This window comes from Papaver somniferum, chromosome 2 (genome assembly GCF_003573695.1).
Source record: "Papaver somniferum cultivar HN1 chromosome 2, ASM357369v1, whole genome shotgun sequence".
NCBI lineage: Eukaryota > Viridiplantae > Streptophyta > Magnoliopsida > Ranunculales > Papaveraceae > Papaver > Papaver somniferum.
The window spans coordinates 21,204,134-21,227,926 of NC_039359.1; the positions used below are offsets into that span (position 1 = coordinate 21,204,134).

The following is a 23,793-nucleotide window of genomic DNA, read 5'->3' on the forward strand; positions in this document are numbered from 1 at the left end:
TTCCCCAAATAGTATTGCCACCTCGTTCTTCCAATGAAATAATAATCTCTCCTTATTTCCAAAATCTCCCAAATGAAGAAAGAATTACTTTATTTCCAAAATAATCTCACGTGTAAATATTCCTCAATTAATTCTTCAAATGGCAAATAAATTATCTTTCCCGGTGGAATATATTTGTAATAAAGTAAGAAAGATAAAATACTCCCATTTTCAGTTTGCATGTGCCAACCCCACTTTGATTTCAATTCATTTGCTGTGTTTGTGCCTCGCCTATGAAACAATTTTATGCTGCTGATATATATGGAGATACCGGGTCAGCTACATTTTGTCATTTTTTTCATTGTGGTTGCTGATATATGGAAATACCATGCCAACCCCATTTCATCATTGTGGTTTCTGATATATGGAAATACCAGGACAACCCCATTTCATAATTGTGGTTGCTGATACATGGAAATACCAGGCCAACCCGGCTGCTGATACATGGAAATACCAGGCCAGCATAATAAGTGCTGCTGATATATAGAAATACCAGGCCAACGTAATTGATCATTGTGGTTGCTGATACATGGAAATACCAGGCCAACCACATTTCATCATTGTGGTTGCTGATATATGGAAGTACCAGGCCAACCACATTTTTCCATTTTTGTCGCAAACACCATTAAGTCTCACATTTTGCTGTTTATTCATTGGATGATCGAATTCACTTGTAATTTCTACAAAAGCACTAAAATATTGTATCATAGCTAATATAAATATGGGTATAAAATGTAGCATATACATGCTTATCAACATCCCAACACTTATATTTTGCTAGTCCTCGAGAAAACAGAGATATTATGCGACTGATATTTTTTTTTTTAATTCTAAGAAAAGTGAAAACCTGCAAAAATATGGATAATTACCCACTCCCCCACACTTAAACATTACATTGTCCTCAATGTAATCGAGTCATCCAACGTAGAAATTAAGATGGGAAATACAAAAATAAACAATAAACAATAAAAATAAGAGATAGAGATAGAGTATAGGGAACAAATCTGATGGGTTGACTCCCATGAAGCGAAATGTATTTTTTCCCAACTTTCCAATAAAATCTAGTCTCAAACAAGGTGAGGTTGGTACCCCAAAGTAGACATCCAATCATATATATAGAGTCTAAAAAGTTGAGGATCATCCCAACTAATCCGGTCAGCTGAAAATACGCACCTGCAAATACTATAAACCTCCAGAAAGATGTTTAAATTCATTCCCACTAGAAAATTGTAAGTGCAAATTACATCACTCCTATAAGCAACGAGTTCATATTGTTTGACAATTCCTATTCGCAGAGCACTCTGTAAATCAGGTTCTAATGGTTCAAATTCATCCGCGGAACAATAGCTCAATGGAGCAATAATATAACGACTCATAGACCCATTATCATTTAAAACGGTTTCATTATTAATATCATCAAGACAAAAAAATCAGAACCTAATGACTTAAGGGTCAAGGTCGGAGCTTTCTCGTCTAACAGAACTAGTCGAGACTCTGACAAAATTAGAGGTTCTAGTTTGGGTTTCCATTTATTAGTGTCTAGCAGTGGTGTGGAGTCTAATAAGGCATTGACTTCACATATAACACTATCATCATCAAAATCATACCCAAAATGAGCTAAGCAAACCTCTAGTGGATCTTCCAAGTGGCTTTTGCAAAAGCTTTGCGAGTGCATCTTTTCGCTGGTAGCACTTCAAACTAAGGTACTTGGAAAATTCCAAGCAAACTGCGTAAAAAGAACTAAAAGAAAAATAAAAATAAATTATCTTTACCGGTGGAATATATTTGTAATAAAGTAAGAAAGATAAAATACTCCCATTTTCAGTTTGCATGTGCCAACCCCACTTTGATTTCAATTCATTTGCTGCGTTTGTGCCTCGCCTATGAAACAATTTTATGCTGCTGATATATATGGAGATACCGGGCCAGCTATATTTTGTCATTTTTTTCATTGTGGTTGCTGATATATGGAAATACCATGCCAACCTCATTTCATCATTGTGGTTTCTGATAAATGGAAATACCAGGACAACCCCATTTCATAATTGTGGTTGCTGATACATGGAAATACCAGTCCAACCCGGCTGCTGATACATGGAGATACCAGGCCAGCATAATAAGTGCTGCTGATATATAGAAATACCAGGCCAACGTAATTGATCATTGTGGTTGCTGATACATGGAAATACTAGGTCAACCACATTTCATCATTGTGGTTGCTGATATATGGAAGTACCATGCCAACCACATTTTTCCATTTTTGTCGCAAACACCATTAAGTCTCACATTTTGTTGTTTATTCACTGGATGATCGAATTCACTTGTGCTTTCTAAAAAAGCATTAAAATAGTATTAGTAACTAAAATATTGTATCATAGCTAATATAAATATAGGTATAAAATGTAGCATATACATGCTTATCAATTCTGTTCTTGTACCTTTGCCAATTTTATTGACAAAAAGAGGGAAAATTAATATGTAGTTCACACTACAAATAAATATGGTTTTCTGATCATTGTGTAAGGGGGAGTGGTTTCCATGTGAGATGGAGTATTGACTAAGGGGGAGTGATACATGTCACCATAGTATTATTGTTGAAGTTATGATACAATTGAACTTTGACGCTGTGTAATAATACTATGACACTGTATAACAATGATCGAGAACTATGTTTTCTCATTGTTATAGCTACGGATCTTCAACAGCGGTGATGATAAACTTACAACCTTTGGGATCATTGGAGTACTTGGAAGTGACGAAGATTTCGAGGAATGTTGAAGATTAGACATGTGGAATATGAGCTACTAAAGTTTCTTTATCTTTTTTGTATTCTATATGTATTTATAGTTTGTCACTAAAATTGATAAATGGGGATATTTTTAGAGCATTGCTCGGTTGAACTCGCATGCGGTTCTATCTCAAGCATGTTTGTCAATGTTAATGATCAAAACTATAAGTCTTGATTTCTATTCTATTATAGCTAAGTCTCGGACTAGGATAAAAAGTGTAGTTGAGCTCAAGGACTTCATGGAGATTCATCATACAAGTAGAAGAACTACTCAAGGAACCGGTGGAACTTTTCGACAAAAAGGTATGTGAAGACTTGAACTTATCTATCACTCAAAAGTCTATCTACTCTATCTACTACTCTTTGAGACAAGAAGTCGTATGCTATATATATAGACTTTGATTATACATATTTGGTATTTCGAGCCGAGTATACCTCGCCTATCTATAACTCGAAATATGAGTTGGTAAGATTTTCGCTTTAACCAAGTTTATATTTACCATGTGACGAAAGTCGTGATATGTTTCAATCATCTTGAAAATTGCTTTGACGAGAAATGGTGTAACAACTACATAACGTTCTCTAAGAATGTTTCAATGATTGAAATGAGAGTTTAGATTACATAACCAATGGTGGACATAAGCATTGTTGTGGAAACACATTTATGTATAACTCTTATTCCTTGAACCAAAGTTTGCGAACTTTGTTGATCAAGAGAACCGGAAGAATGGCGTGATCCAAGTCCGCGAACTCAGTCCGTGAACTGCCGAAGTTCTTAAACCCGAGAATTTCTGCTAGAGTTGACAAACTATTTGCGTGAAGCTAAGTCCGCGAACTCAGTCCGCGAACCGGCGAAGTTCTCATACTCGAGAATTTCTGCCGGAGTTTGGAAACTCTGCCCGGTAACTTAAGTCCGCGAACCTAGTCTGCGAACTCTAGAAGGTTATATATCTGAAGATGATTTCTGAACTTAAACTTAAAAAGACTAAGGAATGTAGTTTGAAAACCGTGGATATAAAAGTTCATGAACCGATTCAAGTGAATCAAATCATCTTTGATTCAATTGTGTCTTGTGTGGTACATGAGAAGTACATGAGATTTCCTTGCAATTGAACAACTCTCTAACTAGTTCATTTGAAATCATTTGAACTAGTTATGGTGAAAAAGAACGTGGTTGATATGGAATGCTCATATGGCTAACCATTCGGTTAACTATTGTTAAACCAACAAGTGCATACGTTTGGGTACGATTAACAAACCTAGAAGCGTGCATTATCAAGTGTGTGTAACAATCTAAGTTTTCGATCTAACGGTTGAGAAATATTAGCTTGAATCTAAATCAGGTTTTCATCTAACGGTGGATATTGATTGCTTTGTTACCAAGGTAACCTAATTGCAAACCCTGGTTTGAAAGACTATATAAGGGGAACTCTAGTATCTATGCAAAACTAATCCCCACACCTCACGTGTGATACTAGTTTGCATACTAGAGTCGATTCTCCTTTAACCTTTTGTTTTCTTCTTCTAAAACCAGGTTAACGACTTAAAGACTTCATATGGATTGTGAAGCCAGACTGATACTACTTTTATCGTAGTTGTGTGATCTGATATTGCATCTTCTATCGTACGAGTACAATCAGATTGATTGGCTTGAGATTGATATCTCCGATAGGCAAGATATAAAAAGTAATCACAAACATCTTCGTCTCATTATTTGTGATTCTGCAACATCTTGTTTCGCTACCATACGATTAGATTATTCTGAAGTGATTGATAACTCTAGGTTGTTCTTCGGGAATATAAGACCGGGTTATCAATTGGTTCTTGTTCACCTTGATTATTATCAATAGAAGGAACAAAACCTTTTAGGGTTTATCTGTGGGATAAAAATTGATCCTTTGATAGACTGGTCTGTGTGAGATAGATTTGTTTATTGTTAAGTCTTCGAATTTGGGTCGTAGCAACTCTTAGTTGTGGGTGAGATCAGCTAAGGGAATCAAGTGCGCAGTATCCTGCTGAGATCAGAGGCATAGGTAGTACAACTGTACCTTGGATCAGTGGGATACTGATTGGGGTTCAACTATAGTCCAGTCCGAAGTTAGCTTTGAGTAGGCTAGTAACTGTAGCGGCTTAATACAGTGTGTGTTCAATCTGTACTAGGTTCCGGGGTTTTTCTGCATTTGCGATTTCCTCGTTAACAAAATTTCTGGTGTCTGTGTTATTTCAATTTTCGCATTATATTGTTTTATCTTTATAATTGAAATAATACAGGTTGTGTGTTAGATCATCAATTAGAGTAATACAACCTCTGGTTGTTGATTGTCATTGATTGATCCTTGGATATTGGTCTTTGGTACCATACAAGTTATTCCTTGTGTTTGATTAAGGACTCGCTTATTTCTGTTAGCTCGAGTAAATCAAAACAAGAGAGAGATATTAACTCCTTGAGATACTTTTACCTAGATTGAGTTTGACTGTCTAGTTGATTCTCTAGAAAGTATTCCGGAGTTAGTCCATACAGATTGCTAAGAGAAATATTGGGTGGTGTTGTTAGACCCCCACTTTTTCAATTGGTATCAGAGAAGGCAAACACGTTTAAGACCTTACAAGTATGTGTTTGTAGCGATCTGAGTCTATGGACAAGAGTACTATCTCTGGAAAACGCGTCACCAAAAATAAAATTTATATTTCGTCTAACTCTACTAAAGATAAGGGTTCTACAATCTCGAATATAGATGAACCTTATGTACTGACGAGACAGACTAACACTGACATGTGTATTCCCGATTACCCTTCAAATGAGAGCCTCTCCTTAATGAACGGGATTCAGCGGAAGAAAGTGAATTGATTCTAAATCTTGTTATAATCCAAGCTGATAGATTAAATCTTTTGAAGAACCATGTCAATGTTCTACTTGGTGTAATAAGATATTGCAAACCCAAAGGAAATACTGAAGTTCATTCTTCATGTACGTCTCTTGAAGCTAGCCTCAGAAGAGATGCCTTGGAAACTGAACATCTCTTGAGTAAGCTCTCTATTCAAGGATGCTCAAAGCAATCTAATATGCCAAGTACTTCTGACACAACTAAATAAGATTCATGCTCAGAAGTAAAAACGGAAGCCCCTTCTTGTAAAACGAATGTGCCTGAAGTCACTATCACTCAAGGATGTTGCACATCAAATGGAGGGAAGAAATCTTCCAACGATGATATTAAGACTGTACTATTTAATCATTCTGATGATCAGAAAGTATATCTTGCCTGTGAGACAAAGAGTTCTGTTACGCGAAAGGGAACCTCTAGGTTGAAGAAAAACTCCTTGGTCCAACTTCAACACACCTTAGATTTAATTCATAATGGTGTAACTGACATTCGTATGACTAAACCAATTGGTTTTCGTACCTACCCTGTGTATGTTACTAGGAAAGTCAGTTCAATGAGTTCCTCGAACACTCAAGAACAAAACAGACGTCTTAATAAACATCTTCTAAAGGAAGATCGAGTCATGGTCTCTGGAAATAACGCGACCCCTGATGAGAAAGAAAGTTCAGAAGAAAGAAAAAAATTTGATGAAATGAGAGATAATCTGAAAGAGATAATTAAAGGGAATAAAAAATTCGTCAACAAGTTGTCTTCCTCCTCAAACCAAAATTCTTCTGGTAAAAACTCAAACTATGTCTCATATTTTGATGACAGCAAGTTTTATGATAATTTCTCACATAAAAAGGGATCCCTCTCTAGATTCAGGAGGAAAAAGAGACTTGATCATAAACACAAATCTCTTGATGAGCGTGTAGCTCATACTTGTGCTAATTATCACAAGGTTTAAAGAGCTTACTCATAAAAACCTCTTGAGTAAGATGTGTTAATAATTAGGTGTACTTTGGTTTTTGCGTCTGTTAAGTTGAGCTATTTTCTTATCGTACATAGCTAAACTTTTGATTGCAGACCTGTTTTACTTAAAGTATTGGTTTTGCTCTAAAATGTCGTTTCTCGTTGTTAGGAAGTTTTTTTCTTCTCATGGTCCTTGCTACAACTACTCTGAATTACTTCCCTAATTGAGTTTACTGAGTTTTAATCTCAGTTGTAGCAAAATTTGTGTTTGTGGGCCTTACTTTTATGGGTAATGTTGTACTCGAACGGGTATCCTTGTTCTGGCACGAGTCAACTGTTTAAACCCTAAAATCCCTTCCTCAGGAAACCCTTAAATACTTACCTATTGAGTTACAAAAGTCGCGTACGCATACTCTAGGTTGGTTTATGAGTTGTCAAGAATGTTATCTTCTTCATCTTGCTATGGTGATTTTGCAAGAGGATTCCTTGACAAAGGTTTTGTTGTTGAGTCCAAGAAGAAAAGAACCATTGTAGATGAATATCATCCTAATGCTTCATGTTATTTTTCCTATGTTCATGAGGATGCTGAAAAGGATGATATGACTTCTGTTGAAGTTGTTCATGATTTTCTTAAGTACTTTGGGGAAGCAAAAGAAGAGCTCATTGTTACTCTGGAAAATCTTGATGCACTGAAAACTGAGTTGGAAAAGGTTACTTCTGACCTTGGTCTCATAAAGTCTTACATCAATGATCTTCGCAAAGAGAATCACCTCTCTGATGTTGCAATGAATGCTACTGATCACAAGCTCAAATACCCTTTGTCTCGTGAGGATTCTGAACCGTCCATATGATCTTAGTTCGTGTTCGGAATATCATTGGAGTCTGTTTTTCTTTAGCTTGTTTTATTTATGTTTCATAGTATGTCTTCTTTTTGGTTTAGTTGGAAGAATAACTAGTGCTTTGAATAGCAATGATTGTGACTACACATAGCTATTATTTTTCATCTTCTTGTTCTTTTTTAGGTTCATTGGATTAAATTATAAAACTATTTGGAGGATGATGTTTTGCAGTATTAATCTTTATGATTTGTTATATTGTAATTTTTTATGGGATATTGATGTTTACATCCGTGAACTATGTTCGTCCCGTACTTTGTCAAAAGTAAAGTTGTTCGTGATCGGTATTCACGTATTGATAAAAGAATGAATTGAATTTTGACAAATACAAAAGTTAAGCCTATATAGTCAAATAGTTGATGGAAGATAGGTTAAAATCTTTTGTTTTCAAGTATTATGTCTATTAAATATCGTTATGCAAATAGTGATGGAAAATAGAATGAATCTTTGTGTTTTCCGCACTATTGATCATCCCTGATCCATATTCTATGTATTACTGTGAGGCTCCGTAATGTATCTTATGTTGAGCACTATACAACCAAGTTTATTTTTTTAGCTTAGTTGTTGTTCCGTGATATATGTTATGTCGAGCATGTTGAACTAAATTAATCATCTTGTTTGATTATTTAGTTATTGTTCCGTAAGTTTTCTTATGTCGAGCAAAAAAAATGACAATTAAATTGATTACTTTTGTGATTAGTTTGGTTTTGTACTCCAATTAGATTAGTTATGGGTTCTCTTGTAATTAGTCTAGTTGAGTATTTTCGTGTCTCCATAATTTCTATTATGTTGAGCATAATCAATTGAATTGATCACTTTTTGTGTTTAATTTGATTGCGTATTCCGATTAAATTAATCATGGGTTTACTTGTGATTAATTTGATTGAGTTTTTGGATATAGAAAATCATTCTCATGGTTTTTGGTGTCCAATAAAAATCCTTCTTTTCTTTCGAAATTAAGGTCGCTCTTGTTGTTCCTTAGGGAATGACATCAAATGGGGGAAAGTTCTTTTGAACTTGTGCTTAATGGTCATATCTTGAGGGGTGTGCGGCTGTGGAATTTTAGAGGGGTTATCTTGTATCTTTAAACTCCTTGATGAATGCATTTAGCTTCGTGTTTATGATTGCATCTAAATTAGTTGGTATGTATTTTTCCTTTTGTCATGAAATGTCTCTCTCGGAAATTTCATTATGATCCCGTTCTTGTACCTTTTCCAATTTTATTGACAAAAAGGGGGAGAATTAATATGTAGTTCATACTACAAATACATATGGTTTTCGGATCATTGTGTAAGGGGGAGTGGTTTCCATGTGAGATGGAGTATTGACTGAGGGGGAGTGATACATGTCACCATAGTATTATTGTTGAAGTTATGATACAATTGAACTTTGACGTTGTGTAATAATACTATGACACTGTATAACAATGATCGAGAACTATGTTTCTCATTGTTATAGATACGGATCTTCAACAACGTCAATGATAAATTTACAACCTTTGGGATCATTGGAGTACTTGGAAGTGACGAAGATTTCGAGGAATGTTGAAGATTAGACATGTGAAATAGGAGCTACTAAAGTTTATTTGTCTTTTTTGTATTCCATATGTATTGATAGTTTTGTCACTAAAATTGACAAAGGGGGAGATTGTTAGAGCATTGCTCGGTCGAACTCGCATGCGTTGCTATCTCAAGCATGTTTGTCAATGTTAGTGATCAAAACAATGAGTCTTGATTTCTATTCTATTATAGCTAAGTCTCGGACTAGGATAGAAAGTGTAGTTGAGCTCAAGGACTTCATGGAGATTCATCATACAAGTAGAAGAACTACTCAAGGAACCAGTGTAATTTCTTGACAAAAAGGTATGTGAAGACTTGAACTTATCTATCACTCAAAAGTATATCTATTCTATCTCATACTCTTTGAGACAAGAAGTCGTATGCTATATATATAGACTTTGATTATGCACATCTGGTATTTCGAGCGAGTATACCTCGCCTATCTATATCTCGAAATATGAGTTGGTAAGCTTTTCGCTTTAACCAAGTTTATCTTTACTATGTGACGAAAGTCGTGATATGTTTCAATCATCTTGAAAATTTCTTTGACGATAAATGGTGTAACAACTATATAACATCCTCTAAGAATGTTTCAATGATTGAAATGAGACTTTAGATTACATAACCAATGGTGGACATAAGCATTGTTGTGGAAACACATTCATGTATAAGTCATATTCCTTGAACCAAAGTTTGCGAACTTTGTTGATCAAGAGAACCGGAAGAAGGGCGTGAGCCAAATCCGCGAACTCAGTCCGCGAACTACTCAAGTTCTCAAACCCGATAATTTCTGCTGGAGTTGACAAACTATTTGCGTGAAGCTAAGTCCACGAACTTAGTACGCGAACCGACGAAGTTCTCATACCCGATAATTTCTGCTGGAGTTTGTAAACTCTGCCCGGTAACTTAAGTCCGCGAACCTAGTCTGCGAACTTGAGAAGGTTATATATCTGAAGATGATTTCTGAACTTAAACTTAAAAATACTAAGGAATGTAGTTTGAAAACCGTGGCTATAAAAGTTCATGAACCGATTCAAGTGAATCAAATCATCTTTGCTTCAATTGTATCTTGTGTAGTACATGAGATTTCCTTGCAATTGAACAACTCTCTAACTAGTTCATTTGAAATCATTTGAACTTGTTATGGTGAAGAAGAACGTGGTTTGATATGGAATGCTCATATGGCTAACCATTCAGATAACTATTGTTGAACCAACAAGTGCATACGTTTGGGTACGGTTAACAAACCTAGCAGCGTGCATTGTCAAGTGTGTGTAACAAGCTAAGTTTTCGATCTAACGGTTGAGAAATATTAGCTTGAATCTAAATCAGGTTTTCATCTAACGGTAGATATTGATTGCTTTGTTACCAAGGTAACCTAATTGCAAACCCTGGTTTGAAAGACTATATAATGGGAACTCTAGTATCTGTGCAAAACTAATCCCCATACCTCAAGTGTGATACTAGTTTGATTACTAGAATCGTTTCTCCTTTAACCTTTGGTTTTCTTCTTCTAAAACCAAGTTAACGACTTAAAGACTTCATTGGGATTGTGAAGTCAGACCGATACTACTTTTATCGTAGTTGTGTGATCTGATCTTGCATCTTCCATCGTACGAGTACAATCAGATTGATTGGCTTGAGATTGATATCTCCGATAGGCAAGATATAAAAAGTAATCACAAACATCTTCGTCTCATTGTTTGTGATTCCGCAACATCTTTTTTTGCTACCATACGATTAAGATTGTTGTGAGGTGATTGATAAATCTAGGATGTTCTTCGGGAATATAAGACCATATTATCAATTGGTTCCTGTTCACCTTGATTATTATCAAAAGACGGAACAAAACCTTTTAGGGTTTATCTGTGGGATACAGATTGATCCTTTGATAGACTCGTCTGTGTGAGACAGATTTGTTTATTGTTAAGTCTTCGACTTTGCGTCGTAGCAACTCTTAGTTGTGGGTGAGATCATCTAACGGAATCAAGTGCGCAGTATCCTGCTGGGATCAGAGGCGTAGGGAGTACAAATGTACCTTGGATCAGTGGGAGACTGTTTTGGGTTCAACTATAGTCCAGTACGATGTTAGCTTGGAGTAGGCTAGTGACTGTAGCGGCTTAATAAAGTGTGTGTTCAATCTGGACTAGGTCCCTGTGTTTTTGTCCATTTGCGGTTTCCTTGTTAACAAAATTTCTGGTGTCTGTGTTATTTCAATTTCCGCATTATTTTGTTTTATCATTATAATTGAAATAATACAGGTTGTGCGTTAGATCATCAATTAGAGTAATCCAACCTTTGGTTGTTGATTGTCATTGATTGATCCTTGGATATTGGTCTATGGTACTATCCAAGTTATTCCTTGTGTTTGATTAAGGACTCGTTGAATTCTGTTAGCTCGAGTAAATCAAAACAAGAGAGAGATATCAACTCCTTGAGATACTTTTACCTAGATTGAGTATGACTGTCTAGTTGATTCTTTAGAAAGTATTTTGGAGTTAGTCCATACATATTTCTAAGCGAAATATTGGGTGGTGTTGTTAGACCCCCGTTTTTTCACCTGGGACCTAGTCCAGCTTTGAACACCACACTGTATTAAGTTGCTACATACACTAGCCTACTACCAATGAACTTCAGACTGGAATGTAGTTGAGCCCTAATCAATCTCACACTGGTCAAGGTATAGTTGAGCTCCTTACGTCTCTGAACCCTAGCAGGATTTTACGCACTTGATTCCCTTAGCTGATCTCACCCACAACTAAGAGTTGTTACGACCCAAAGTCAAAGACTTGATAAACAAATTTGTCTCACACAGAAAAGTATATTGAGATAGTTAAATATGTCTTCCACAGAAATACCTATAAGTTCTGTTCTGTGTTTTGATGAATCAAGGTGCACATGAACCAATTGATAAACCAGACTTATATTCCTGAAGAACAACCTAGTATTATCAATCACCTCACAATAATCTTAATCGTATGGAAGCAAAACAAGATATTTTGGAATCACAAACGATGAGACGAATATGTTTGTGACTTCTTTTTATCTTTCCTATCGGAGATCAATCTCGAGAAAATCTTAGAGAATATAGAACTTAATACGATAGAACATGGCAAGATCAGAACACGCAACTACAGAGAAAATAGTTGGGTATGGCTTCACAATCCCAATGAATCTTTAAGTCGTTAACCTACATGGTTTTGGAAAAAACCTAAGGTTAAAGGAGAATCGACTCTAATCGCAACTAGTATCACATAGGAGGTGTAGGGATTAGGTTCCCAAGTTGCTAGAGTTCTCCCTTATATAGTTTTTAAATCAGGATATGCAATCAATGTTACCTTGGTAACAAAGCATTCAATATTCACCGTCAGATGAAAACCTGATTAGACTCAAGCTAATATCTTTCAACCGTTAGATCGAACTTATCTTGTTACGCACAAATGAAATGTACCTTCATTTAGATATGAGTAACCGTACCTAAATGTGTACACTTTGTTGGCTCAACAATAGTTATCCGAAGTTAGCCATATGAACACTTCTATATCAACCTTATTCATCATAACTGCAACTAGTTTAAATGACTCAAATGAAGCTAGTTTTAGAGTTTTTCAATTGTTTATCTTCTCATAGAAGTATACAAGACACAATTGAAACAAAATCGGTTTGATTTACTCGAATCTCTTCATGAACATTATAGCCATGGTTTGCAAAAGATTGCATTCCTTATTTATTTAATGTATTGGTTCATGACACAACCGATTTTAGAAAATAACTCACTCAAGTATGCAAACATGTACGCATACCAAAGTAGCCGTACTTGGACTGTGTTCGACAGTATGCACACGGGTATGCATACTGTCACACATCCAAACTTCAGTTTAAATCAGTACGCGTACGGGTACACATACCAAAGTTCCCGTACTTCAACCGAGTTCGCCAATACGCGTACGGGTACGCATACTTAGGGATCTCGGTTTCACCTGACCTTGCCAGTACACAGACAAGTATGCATACTACATCGATCTTGGATCAACATATATGCAAGTACGCATACTATGTCTATAATTCAATTAAGGTAAGTGTTCTAAACTCCATTAATCATTGAAACATTCTTAGAAGACGATAATAGCTGTCTCACACAAACTATTAGCTTCGAAGCAATTTCAAGTGATCAAATGATCAATAAGAAACATTTTGAATCTACATCAAATGACTGTCTCACATAAATAATATAAGATGTTACCAGGCGATTTTCACATGATCATCTTTTGACTTTCGTCAAGAATATAAGATGAACTTGGTTAAAGCGAAAGCTTACCAACACATATTTCGAGAAATATGTAAGCGAGTTAAACTCAGCTCAAAATATCAAATGTGTATAAATCGAATACTATATAGTAATACGACTTTTGTCTCGAGAAGAAGATATAGTAGAAATAGACTTTCTGAGTCATAGATGTGTTTCAGTCTCCACATACCTTTGTTGATGAAGTTCCACAACCTCTCCTTAGTAGTTCTTCGTCTTCAATTGATGAGAGCTGTGAAGTCTAAAGCTCAACTACACAATCTATCCTAGTCCGAGACATCACTTTAAGTAGACTAGAAATCAAGACTTATAGTTTTGATCACTAAACTTGACAAACAAGCTTGAGATAGAAACGCTTGCGAGTTCGACCGAGCAGTGCTCTAATAGAAGGATGGTATTGAAGTTGAAGTTCTTGGTTGTCAAAATAATATTATCCATGCTTTGATTAAATTATGTCCTAGTAAGCCAACTGTTCTTATTTCTTTTATGTATGGTCCTACCTACACTGACCTAAGAAAACCCAATGGAAATTTGTTTCTGAGTTTAGTAAGGATGTTCAACAACCTAGTTAGTACTAGGTGACTTGAATTTCCATCTAGATATAAATAATAATAGTTCTGACACTTTAGTTCAAAATGTAGTTAATGAAGATGGCTTAATTCATATTGGGTATGAAGGTAGGAATTATATCTGGACTAGTAATTCTTATGGAACAGGAACTAGGAAAGCTAGATTAGATATGGCCCTAAGCAATAATGATGGTCCTTGAATTTTTCTAATGCTAAACTTCTTCATTTGAACTTTATTTCTTCTGATCACTGCCATATTTTGCTCATAACTGATCCCATACCTAAGCATTTATGGAGGCCCTTTAAATTCTTCAGGACTTGGATAGAACATAATACGTTTAAGCAAAATTTTGAATTATCTTGGAATGTTGATGTTCATGGTAGTCCTGCTTATAAATTGAACCAAAAGCAACATAGTGCTAGAATAGCTTTGTCTCAGTGGAATATGATGGAGTTTGGGGATATTCAACAAAATATTAAAAATCTTCAAAACATGTTGGAGATTGCTCAAAACGATACTAGTTCTAATAATCAGCATGTAAGAGTCAAGTCTATTACCAGTGATTTGGAGAATTGGTATAAAATCCAAACTGAATTCTATAAGGAAAATATAGAGAAAAATATGTCTTTGATATGGATAATAATACTAGATATTTTCATATCGTGGTTAATAAGATATTGCATACTAATAGCATTTATGATATTTGTGATAATAATGGTATATGGCTTAGAGATAGGAATGATATTAGTAGATTGCTTACTAATCATTTTAGTGTTGTTTCTTGTAATTCTAATCCTACCTAACCTGATCACAAGTTTCATATGATTCCTAGTATTATTACTGATACTGACAATGCTAAGGTTTATGCTGTTCCTGGTGAATTAGAAATTAAAAATGTTGTTAAAAATATGCCTGCTTGGAGCTCACCTGGTCCTGATGGTTTCCAAGCAGGTTTTTATCAAACTCAGTGGCATATTGTTGGTAAGGGTGTTGTTGAGGTACTACAAAGGTTTTTTCTTTCAGAGTGGTCATATGCCTAGAAGTCTTAATAGAACTTATATTTCACTTATACCCAAATGCAAGAGTTCTAAAACTCCAGCTGAGTTTATACCAATTAGTCTTTGTAATGCTTCCTATAAGGTAATCTCTAAGATTTTGGCTAACAGAATTAAGCCTCATCTTAAGAAGTTAATTTCACCTTACCAGGCAGCTTTTGTCCCAGGGAGAGCCATTCATGACAATATTATTATTTCTCATGAAATGATTCACTCTATGAAACAAAAAGAAGGTATTAGTGGTACCATGGCTCTTAAACTTGATATGTCAAAAGCTTTTGACAAATTGGAATGAAATTTTCTTAATAAGGTTCTTGAGAGTTTTGGTTTTAGTAATGAATTTTGTAACTTTGTTATGCAGTGTGTTTCAACTACAAGTATAAATTTTCTTCTTAATGGTTCCCCTGTGAACAGTTTGAACCAACTAGAGGAATTAGAAAAGGGGATCCCCTATCGCCTTATCTTTTTATTCTAGCCATGGAATATCTTTCTAGGTCTCTTCTTGCTACTGAAACTAATAAAGATCTTATTGGTGTTAAAGTCTTTAGGAAATCTCCTCCTATAACACACTTTCTTTTTGCTGATGATATTCTAATCTTTGGATAAACTAACATGAAGCATGTGGACAATATTTTACAGATTCTTCAGGATTTTGGTAATCTTTCTGGTCAGATGCTAAATTTTAATAAATCTTGTGTGCATTTCAGTAATAACCTTTGTCTTGATATGTGTTCTGAACTTGCTAATGCTCTTCATATGTCTTTAATTAGTGACTGATTCAAAGAAATATCTTGGAGATCCTTTGTTACTTGGTCACTCTAAGGTGAAATATTTTGATCCTATTGTTCAATCCTTTGAATCTAGGCTTAAGAACTACATAGGTACTACTGTCAATCAAGCAGGTAGGTCTACTTTAATCAAATATGTTTGAATTCCGTACCTACTTACCAAATGGGTCGTTTTCAAATTCCAAGTACTCTAATCAGTAAGTTGGATGCCTTGCAAAGAAATTTTTGGTGGGGTCATAAAACTGGAAAAATAATTAAGTGTAGTGCTTGAGATAACATCAATAAGTCTAAGATTTTGGGGGGTCTAGGGTTCAGAGACTTAGATACTTTTAATGTTGCTCTCATATGCAAGCTTGTTTTAAAAATTATTAATGATCAAGATGAAATGTGGATCCAAATATTGAGTGCTAAATACTTTCATAATTGTAGTAATGTTTATCTGGAAAAACCCAATGAAAACTGTTCTTGGATTTGGAAGGGAATCTGTAGGTGTATTGACATCATTAAGACTAATAGTTTTTGGGCTGTTAGGTGTGGAACTAAAATCAATATCTAGTTAGATAACTGGGTTTTAGGCCTGGATCATGCTCTTGTTCCGCTGATGGTTTAGTTAACACCATTTCTTATACTTTTGTGTTTGAGCTTTTTCATGATGGTACTAGGAATTGGAATGAGTTACTAATCCATTATTTGTTTGAACCTGATTCTGCTAATAAAGTCCTCTCTATGAATGTTTCTGAAATAGGAAGTGACTCACTCATTTGGATGCTAGATAGGAAAGGTCAATTTTATGTGAAAAGTGTCTATAATGTCTTAACTAGACATGCTACCTCTTCTGCAGGTCCTCCATCTGTTCCTATCCATGTTTGGAAAACTTTATGGAAAGTTAAGTTTCCTCATAAGGTTAAATTTTTTTCCTGGAAATGTATTAAATATATAGTATTAACTAGAGATAAGTTGTTTAGGTATAAGAATGGCATTGAACTTCAGTGTGGCCTGTGTGGTCATCCTAATGAATCTAGTGATCACCTTTTCATTAACTGTCCTTATACCAGATCTGTGTAGTTATCTTTAAACATAAATGTGGGTAACATTCTAGTTCAATATGGTTCTTTCAAGGAATGGGTAATATGTTGGTTCTCTGTTGGTGCTAATTTGAACTTTGGCACAGGCATCTCTGGACATGATATGAATAAACTCCTTATGGTGGCAACTTGGACTATCTGGAAGGATAAATATTCTAATATTTCAGAATCTTAATCCAAATAGAATGAAATCTCTGGATAATATTAATAAACTTGTTTATATATACACTAGTATTTATACTATAACTAATATGACTTTGCAGATTCTGAGATGGAAGCCTCCAAATGTTGGTTATATCAAAATCAATTTTGATGCTTCTTTTGTTAAGGAAACACAACAAGGTGGTATACGACTGATTGTGAGGAATTTTAGAGGTACCAATCTTGGTGTGCAAGGACAATATTTTAATGGAGGCATTGAAGTGTGGAGGGAAATGAAGACAACAGTTGTCCTGGTAGTTTCAAGAAATCTCAGGGATGTCATTTTTGAGTCTGATAATGAAGTTTTAGTTAAATTCATAAATGAACCAAACTGCTATGTTCATTGGATGAATCAAGGTTTAATTTTAGATATTAAGGTTTGTTTTAAACAAAATTAGTAATTGGAGATTTGTCTCAGTAAATAGAGAGGCTGATGGAGTTGCAGACAAGTTAGCTAAGAAAGCTAGAGCTCTCAGGATTGATTTTGAGTTTTTTGATGTTTTCCCTCTTGATATTCAAGATTGGGTAACTCATGACAATCATATAATTTCTGCTTAATTTTAATGAAATTAGTTTTTGAATCAAAAAAAAAAAAGTTTACAATGGATGAAGAGGAATCAATTTGTAAAAATTATATACAGTTTACAAATAATTAGTATTGGATTAGCTTCTTCTTTGTTTCATCACACATTTATTTATATTTATTATTATTATTTATTTATTTATTTATTTTGATCGAAAAAGGAATATATATTAGCTAGCAAATCTAGTACAAAAGATTTACAATATCATTTTTATCAAACATATTAGGGGAAAAACTAGCATTCTGAACTTTTTGTTGCACTTGTAAGGACATGTTGCAGACTTTTGATTCTGGATTTCTTGGCCATTAGATCCACTGCTGAATTGTGTTTTATTTTTATAAATCTCACTTTAGCTTGGGGAAGATTTCTCAGAATGTTTTTTGTTTCCAGCAATGTGTTCTCAATCGTCCAAGAAATTTCTGAACTTTCCTGGTTTATGTTGTCTGCTAGTTCTTTGCAATCCGTGACAACTGAAACTCTAGACAAGATGTTTTCTTTTAACCAAGTAGCCGCTTTTAGTAGGGTTTTTGTTTCCGCATGGAATGCTGAAGATGCCCACTCCGAGACTGCTTAAATGTCTCATGATCCCTGAATAAAGAATAAAAGCATAGCCCATCGAAAAATCTTCTTTTTTATAAGAGGCGTCGACGAAGATTATCCAATCCGAGTTTAGTTCAGACCAGGATATACTATTCGGTTTATCCTTGCTTGAATGTATCTCCTTTGTAATGATACTTGGGGGAATTGATTACAAGTAACTATTTATCTGGTCAATTAGGCAGATACGGTTTGGTGTAATTTTCTTAAAAACCACCAAACATTTGTATTTCCATATGAACCAAAGTATCGTAGAAATTTCCCCCGCTATTTGAGATTAGACTGGTTCTGATAACTAGTCTTTAACCCAAGAAGATATCAAACCTATATTACTTATCATATTAATATTATCCAAAGATAAGCCGAACCAAACAGCTCTCGCACAGGGGCAATGGTGGAATAGATGTCGTTCAGTTTCTTGAACTTGCGCATTACACATCTTGGCAATGGAGGTTAATGTTTGGATTATGATCCCCAAGCCTCGAAGAGGTGGGAAGGGACTTTTGTATTAATTTCCAAATAAAAAGTCTAATTCTTGGTATTGCATGTATCTTCCATATTTTGTTCCAGGGAAATTCAAAAGAACTCTCATAATCAGGATCTTGTTTTACCAGATAATTGTAGATATTCTTGGTCGAGAATTTCCCAGAATAATGATGCTTCCATTTAATTATGTCTTGTTCTTGTCTCCTTCGGTTTATAGCCTGAATTTTTTCTATATCTTTTGCATGATTTATAAAGGGGATATCAGTTCTACTAAGTGCTGATACCGCTTCATATAGGACAAAACGATCCACCAATCTTGGTCGTTGGATCGATGAAATGGTATCAACACTTAGTAGGACTGATACCCCTTTATAAATCGTGAAATTGTATGGATAAACCATCAACAATGATTACAGTTGGTCAACAAACAACAACCCTCATAATTTTAGTCGATTGGCCATGTCCGAGATAAGTACAAATAAAACCATATCGTTTGTGTCACATTTGCCTATTTCCCTCGAAAAAGTACTAGATACACGTGCAATTGCATAAGAGCTCATAGAAACGTCTTCTCCTTTACTATAAAAACTGTAAACTTAATTCAGAAATGAAGACAATTCATATAAGACTTACTTTAGCACCACGAAGCAAGAGTAAGTAAGTACCAATTGCTTTCGATAGAAAGTCCCATCTTATGTTTTTAGATTCAGATGTCATAGCTTTATCAATTTATTATGAAGTATCACTTGGCATTCCATAGCCATATTGAGAATATTTGACATTGGTGCAACAGGTAACGTAAAATATCGGAGATGCACCTCTTGAACGCTACAAAAGTCTACCCCAAATTTCTGCCATTTTAACTTGTTAGTCAGCCTCAGCTTTGTAATCATCTTACTAATGCAAAGAAATTCATGCTAACTATTACAAATACAAACAAATCCATGCTAGCTATTATTTTAGTTCCGTTAAATCTTTTGTGCCATGACTAATTCATTAATCAAGGATTTCACATAATTTTATCAGCGTTAACTTTAACATCAACTTCTGTTCTGGAAAAGGAAAAAAAAAAAGTTTGACATCAACTTATTTGGGAAAATTCCATTCAATGAAAGTAGGTTTTCATAGTCAAATTTTTTAATGTAGTTAGTATCATAACGATCCATACACCTAGTCAATTACTAAGAAATTTTAAGTAGGCAATACCATATACATTGTAAAGAAGCATACCTCTATTGTTTGAAAACTGACTTATGGAGAAAACATTCTGAAAATGCGGGGTACTAAAATACACCACCAAATTTTTTTTTAGGCAAACATATATGGACAAACTTAAATATATTCCGAGAGTTCAACTTAATAAGTCTCAATCAAGGAATAATATTCAGAGTTATATCTCTTTCTCTCATAATTAAAAAGTTTACAGAGATAAGTCCATGAACCTGATTTGCGGTTGAGAGTATTTGGTGATTCCAAAGATCAATTTCTAAATATCAATCAAGTTGTACCCAACAAATAAGGATGGATGTATCTACTTTGATTGATTAACGTAGGAGCTGTGATATTTCAATTATAAAGATAAATAATATAATACGGAAAAAGAAATGACACAGATACCAGAAGTTTTGTTAACGAGGAAACCGCAAATGCAGAAAAACCTCAGGACCTAGTCCATATTGAACACCAAACTGTATTAAGTCGCGGACTGGAATGTAGTTGAGACTGAATTAAACCCTCGCAGAAACTAGCCAACTGAACTATAATATTGGGCATTTTCATATAACACTTAATACTTAACTCGAGCCACAATTATATGGTCAAATATGTCTATGGTGTTTTTAGAGATTATTCAAATGCTAATTATCTCGGAGAAATAATTTTATGTTCATATGAATTTAATCGACATGTTAACTAGGCGTACTAGGTGTATATACTTAACATGTTCGTGAACAGTTATGTCATGGTACGTGTACCGGTATATATACCTTAAGACATAACCGAGTTCCGAAGTTCACGTAACTTTTTCGGTATGCATACTGGTATGGATACCATTAAAACATAACCGAGTTCCGGAGTCCATAGAACCTTTATGGTATGAGTACCGGTATGAATACCAAACCGGTTCCGGGACCAACAGTTCTTTTCTAGTATGGATACGGGTATGCGTACTGATATGGGTTCACGAGTTCACAGACTTTTTAAGGTGTGCATACTGGTATGCGTACCAAAAAGTTGGTGTCCGATATATAACTACTCTTATACATGTACTGAGTACACGTATTACGGCTTTAACCTTAACAGTTTTCCAGTTTGTAAGACTGATATGTATATTGTCTTATATCCGAATATACAGTAGTTTTATATTTCTCTCCAAATCAATTCGAAACATTCCCAAATAACATCAATGACACATATCACTGTTCAAGGCTATTTTCGAATGATAATCTTGAATCACGATCTAGATTATGAATAATAAATTGTTCTTAACCGAAATTCATAAAGTATGAACAAATACTCATTAAACTTAGTCATATTTCGAGAACTAATTGCCAAGATAAACTTGACTCGAAATTCTCGATATGCTTGCATAGTCTAATTAGTTATGCGACATCGTCTCATAGAATAGATAAAAAGATGAATATAACTTGAGATATAGGTGGTTCAGTCTTCACTTACCTTTTGTTGAAGAAGTTCTCCAAAAGCTTCGGTTGATCCTCGCCTTCAAACGGTAGAACGCAACGATGACTGCCGTGATGTCCGTTTCTCAACTACATCTTCTATCCTAATCCGAAACTTAACTAATTGTAGACTAGAAATCAAGATATAAATTTGACAACTAAATTTGAGAACAAGCTTGAGATAGAAACACTCGTGAGTTCGACCGAGCAATTCTCTAACAACATTGGTCTAATAGTGCAATGAAATTGGATTCCAAAGTAAAGTAATTGAATTACCTCAACTAAACACTATTTTTTTTGGGTTTGAACTCAATTCCAAAAATTGAATTCCTAGAATTCTAATTCTTCCAACAAAAAAAAAGTGTAGTATGAAGATTCTTTCTTTTTGAAGCGTGCATTTTATTAAAATAAACTAAACTGAGATTACACGTGGGTATGTTATGCCCATAAAGGATGCTATTACAATATAATTTATAGGTGGGGGGATTACATTGTCCCACACTGTTGTTGCAAGCTTTCCTATAGAGCAATCATCTGCCGCCCGATTTGCCAAACCTTCCACTGCTTGATTTCCTTCTTTGTATACGCGCCTAATAGTATATTGCCGAATTTGGGTAAACCTATATTTGATTTCTGCAATCTGGTTAGAAATATACCATGGAATGTCGGCGTCCGAGGTTAGAAATCTCGTTAAGTTCTCTGAGTCAGTTTCAAATTGAACTTTTGGCCATCCCCGTTCTGTTGTCGTTCTAGAAGCGTTGAGCATGGCCCACGTTTCCGCTGCAAGTGCAGTGGTGATACCCAGTGGTTGTGCTATTGCTAACATTGTACCGACCTCCTCGTTTCGGCCTATATCTTCTCCCGCTACTCCATGATATTCTCTTGCGGCTCATCCATGTTAATTTTGATCCAATCTAAGTGGGGTTTGAGCCATCCCACGAAGATGGTTGTTGTTGCTAGTGTTGTGTGCGTTGAGTTCGGATAAGGTTGCATCATAGGCAGTACTGGCGGTAGGTGGTTTTGAGCCCAGGTATATTCTTGTTGTAGTTTAATGGCCATCTTTATTATATTAATAGGATTTGGAAGTTTCTGGCGATAGACTACGTCATTCCTGGCTACCTATAAGGACCAAAGAAGGAAGCAAAAAACTATGTTGACCAAGGCAGGAGCTTTTGTTTTGAGGAGTAAGGAGATTGTCGTCTATTGGGGCAGTGAGGTGGGTATCCTATGAGTAAAGTTTTGATTGTTTGTGAGATGAGCTAGTAGGAGGTTCCACGAATCAATGGTTGTTTGACAATGAAGAAGAATGTGACTGGACATTTCAGGACTAGAACTGCATTAAGGACATAGGTTGGAGTTGGTGAGATAAATGCGGTTGAGAATGTTGAGGGTTGGTAAAACCTCATTAATTACTTTCCACAAGAAAAGCTGTACTTTTGGGGGACACGGAAGTGTCCAAAGGAAGGTAGTTGGTGGGAGAGGGTTTTGATGGGTTTGTGCAGAGTCGGTGATGAGGCAGTTATCCTGATGCTGTCGTATATTTTCCGCTTTTGGTAAAAGGCCAAAAAATCTTGTCTGGTTGGTTGTTCTGTGGGATGGGAATGCTGACGATTCGTTGAACCATGTCCCGGGGAAGTATATTCAGCCTATCATGATTCCAGTTCCTTGTTGACGGGTCGATGGTGTCAGCAACCGATTGAATGAGATAACATAGGGTTGGGTTAATGTTGTTATTGAATTGTGGAATCCAGTTTGATTGGATAGGGGTGTCTAATCCGTCTCCAATTTGATGGAAGAGATGATGTTTAAAGGTTTTTATGAGCGATTCTAGTTGTCTCCATTGTGGGTTGGGAGGTGATGGGATGGGAGGGATGTTTCTGAGAATGGGTGTCTGTTTGGGGTACTTTGCATTATATAATGTGGCTCGAATGGAGGTAGGTTTATCGTGAATGTTTCAGATTCGTTTCATGAGAAGTGATTTGTTGTGTTCCTTGCTGCCCCTGATGCCTAGTCCTCCCTGAGCTTTGGGTTTGTATAGCTTGTCCCTTCCTAGTGGGTGGAGCTTCTTAATGAAACAGTCATGTTCCCAGAAGAAATTTGTCGTAATGCAATCTATTTTTTTTGTGGATGTGTGTAGGAAGGTATTGTGTTTGCATGAGGTGATTGGTTGTAGGGGTAAGGGACGATTTTATGAGTGTGAATCTGCCAACTTGGTTTAGGCATTTAGTCATCCAACCTTTCGCCTTTCTAGCTATTTTCTGAAGGATTGGGGAAAATATATGGCTGGAAGATCTCCCATGTTTAAATTTGACTCCTAGGTAGGTGGGG

The 23,793-nt window shown here is 35.4% G+C and overlaps 1 protein-coding gene across 1 annotated transcript in view; it reads left to right on the forward strand.

The window, feature by feature from the left end:
* LOC113350725 (primary amine oxidase 2-like) overlaps positions 1–23,793 on the forward strand; it is a 65,343-nt gene that overhangs the window by 21,932 nt on the left and 19,618 nt on the right. Inside the window, exons 2-8 of the mRNA XM_026594851.1 lie at positions 14,375–14,566; positions 14,824–14,989; positions 15,408–15,459; positions 15,817–15,948; positions 16,264–16,360; positions 16,497–16,737; positions 17,183–17,477. Coding sequence (XP_026450636.1) covers positions 14,375–14,566; positions 14,824–14,989; positions 15,408–15,459; positions 15,817–15,948; positions 16,264–16,360; positions 16,497–16,737; positions 17,183–17,477 — 1,175 coding nt within the window. The remainder of the gene's footprint in view (positions 1–14,374; positions 14,567–14,823; positions 14,990–15,407; positions 15,460–15,816; positions 15,949–16,263; positions 16,361–16,496; positions 16,738–17,182; positions 17,478–23,793) is intronic.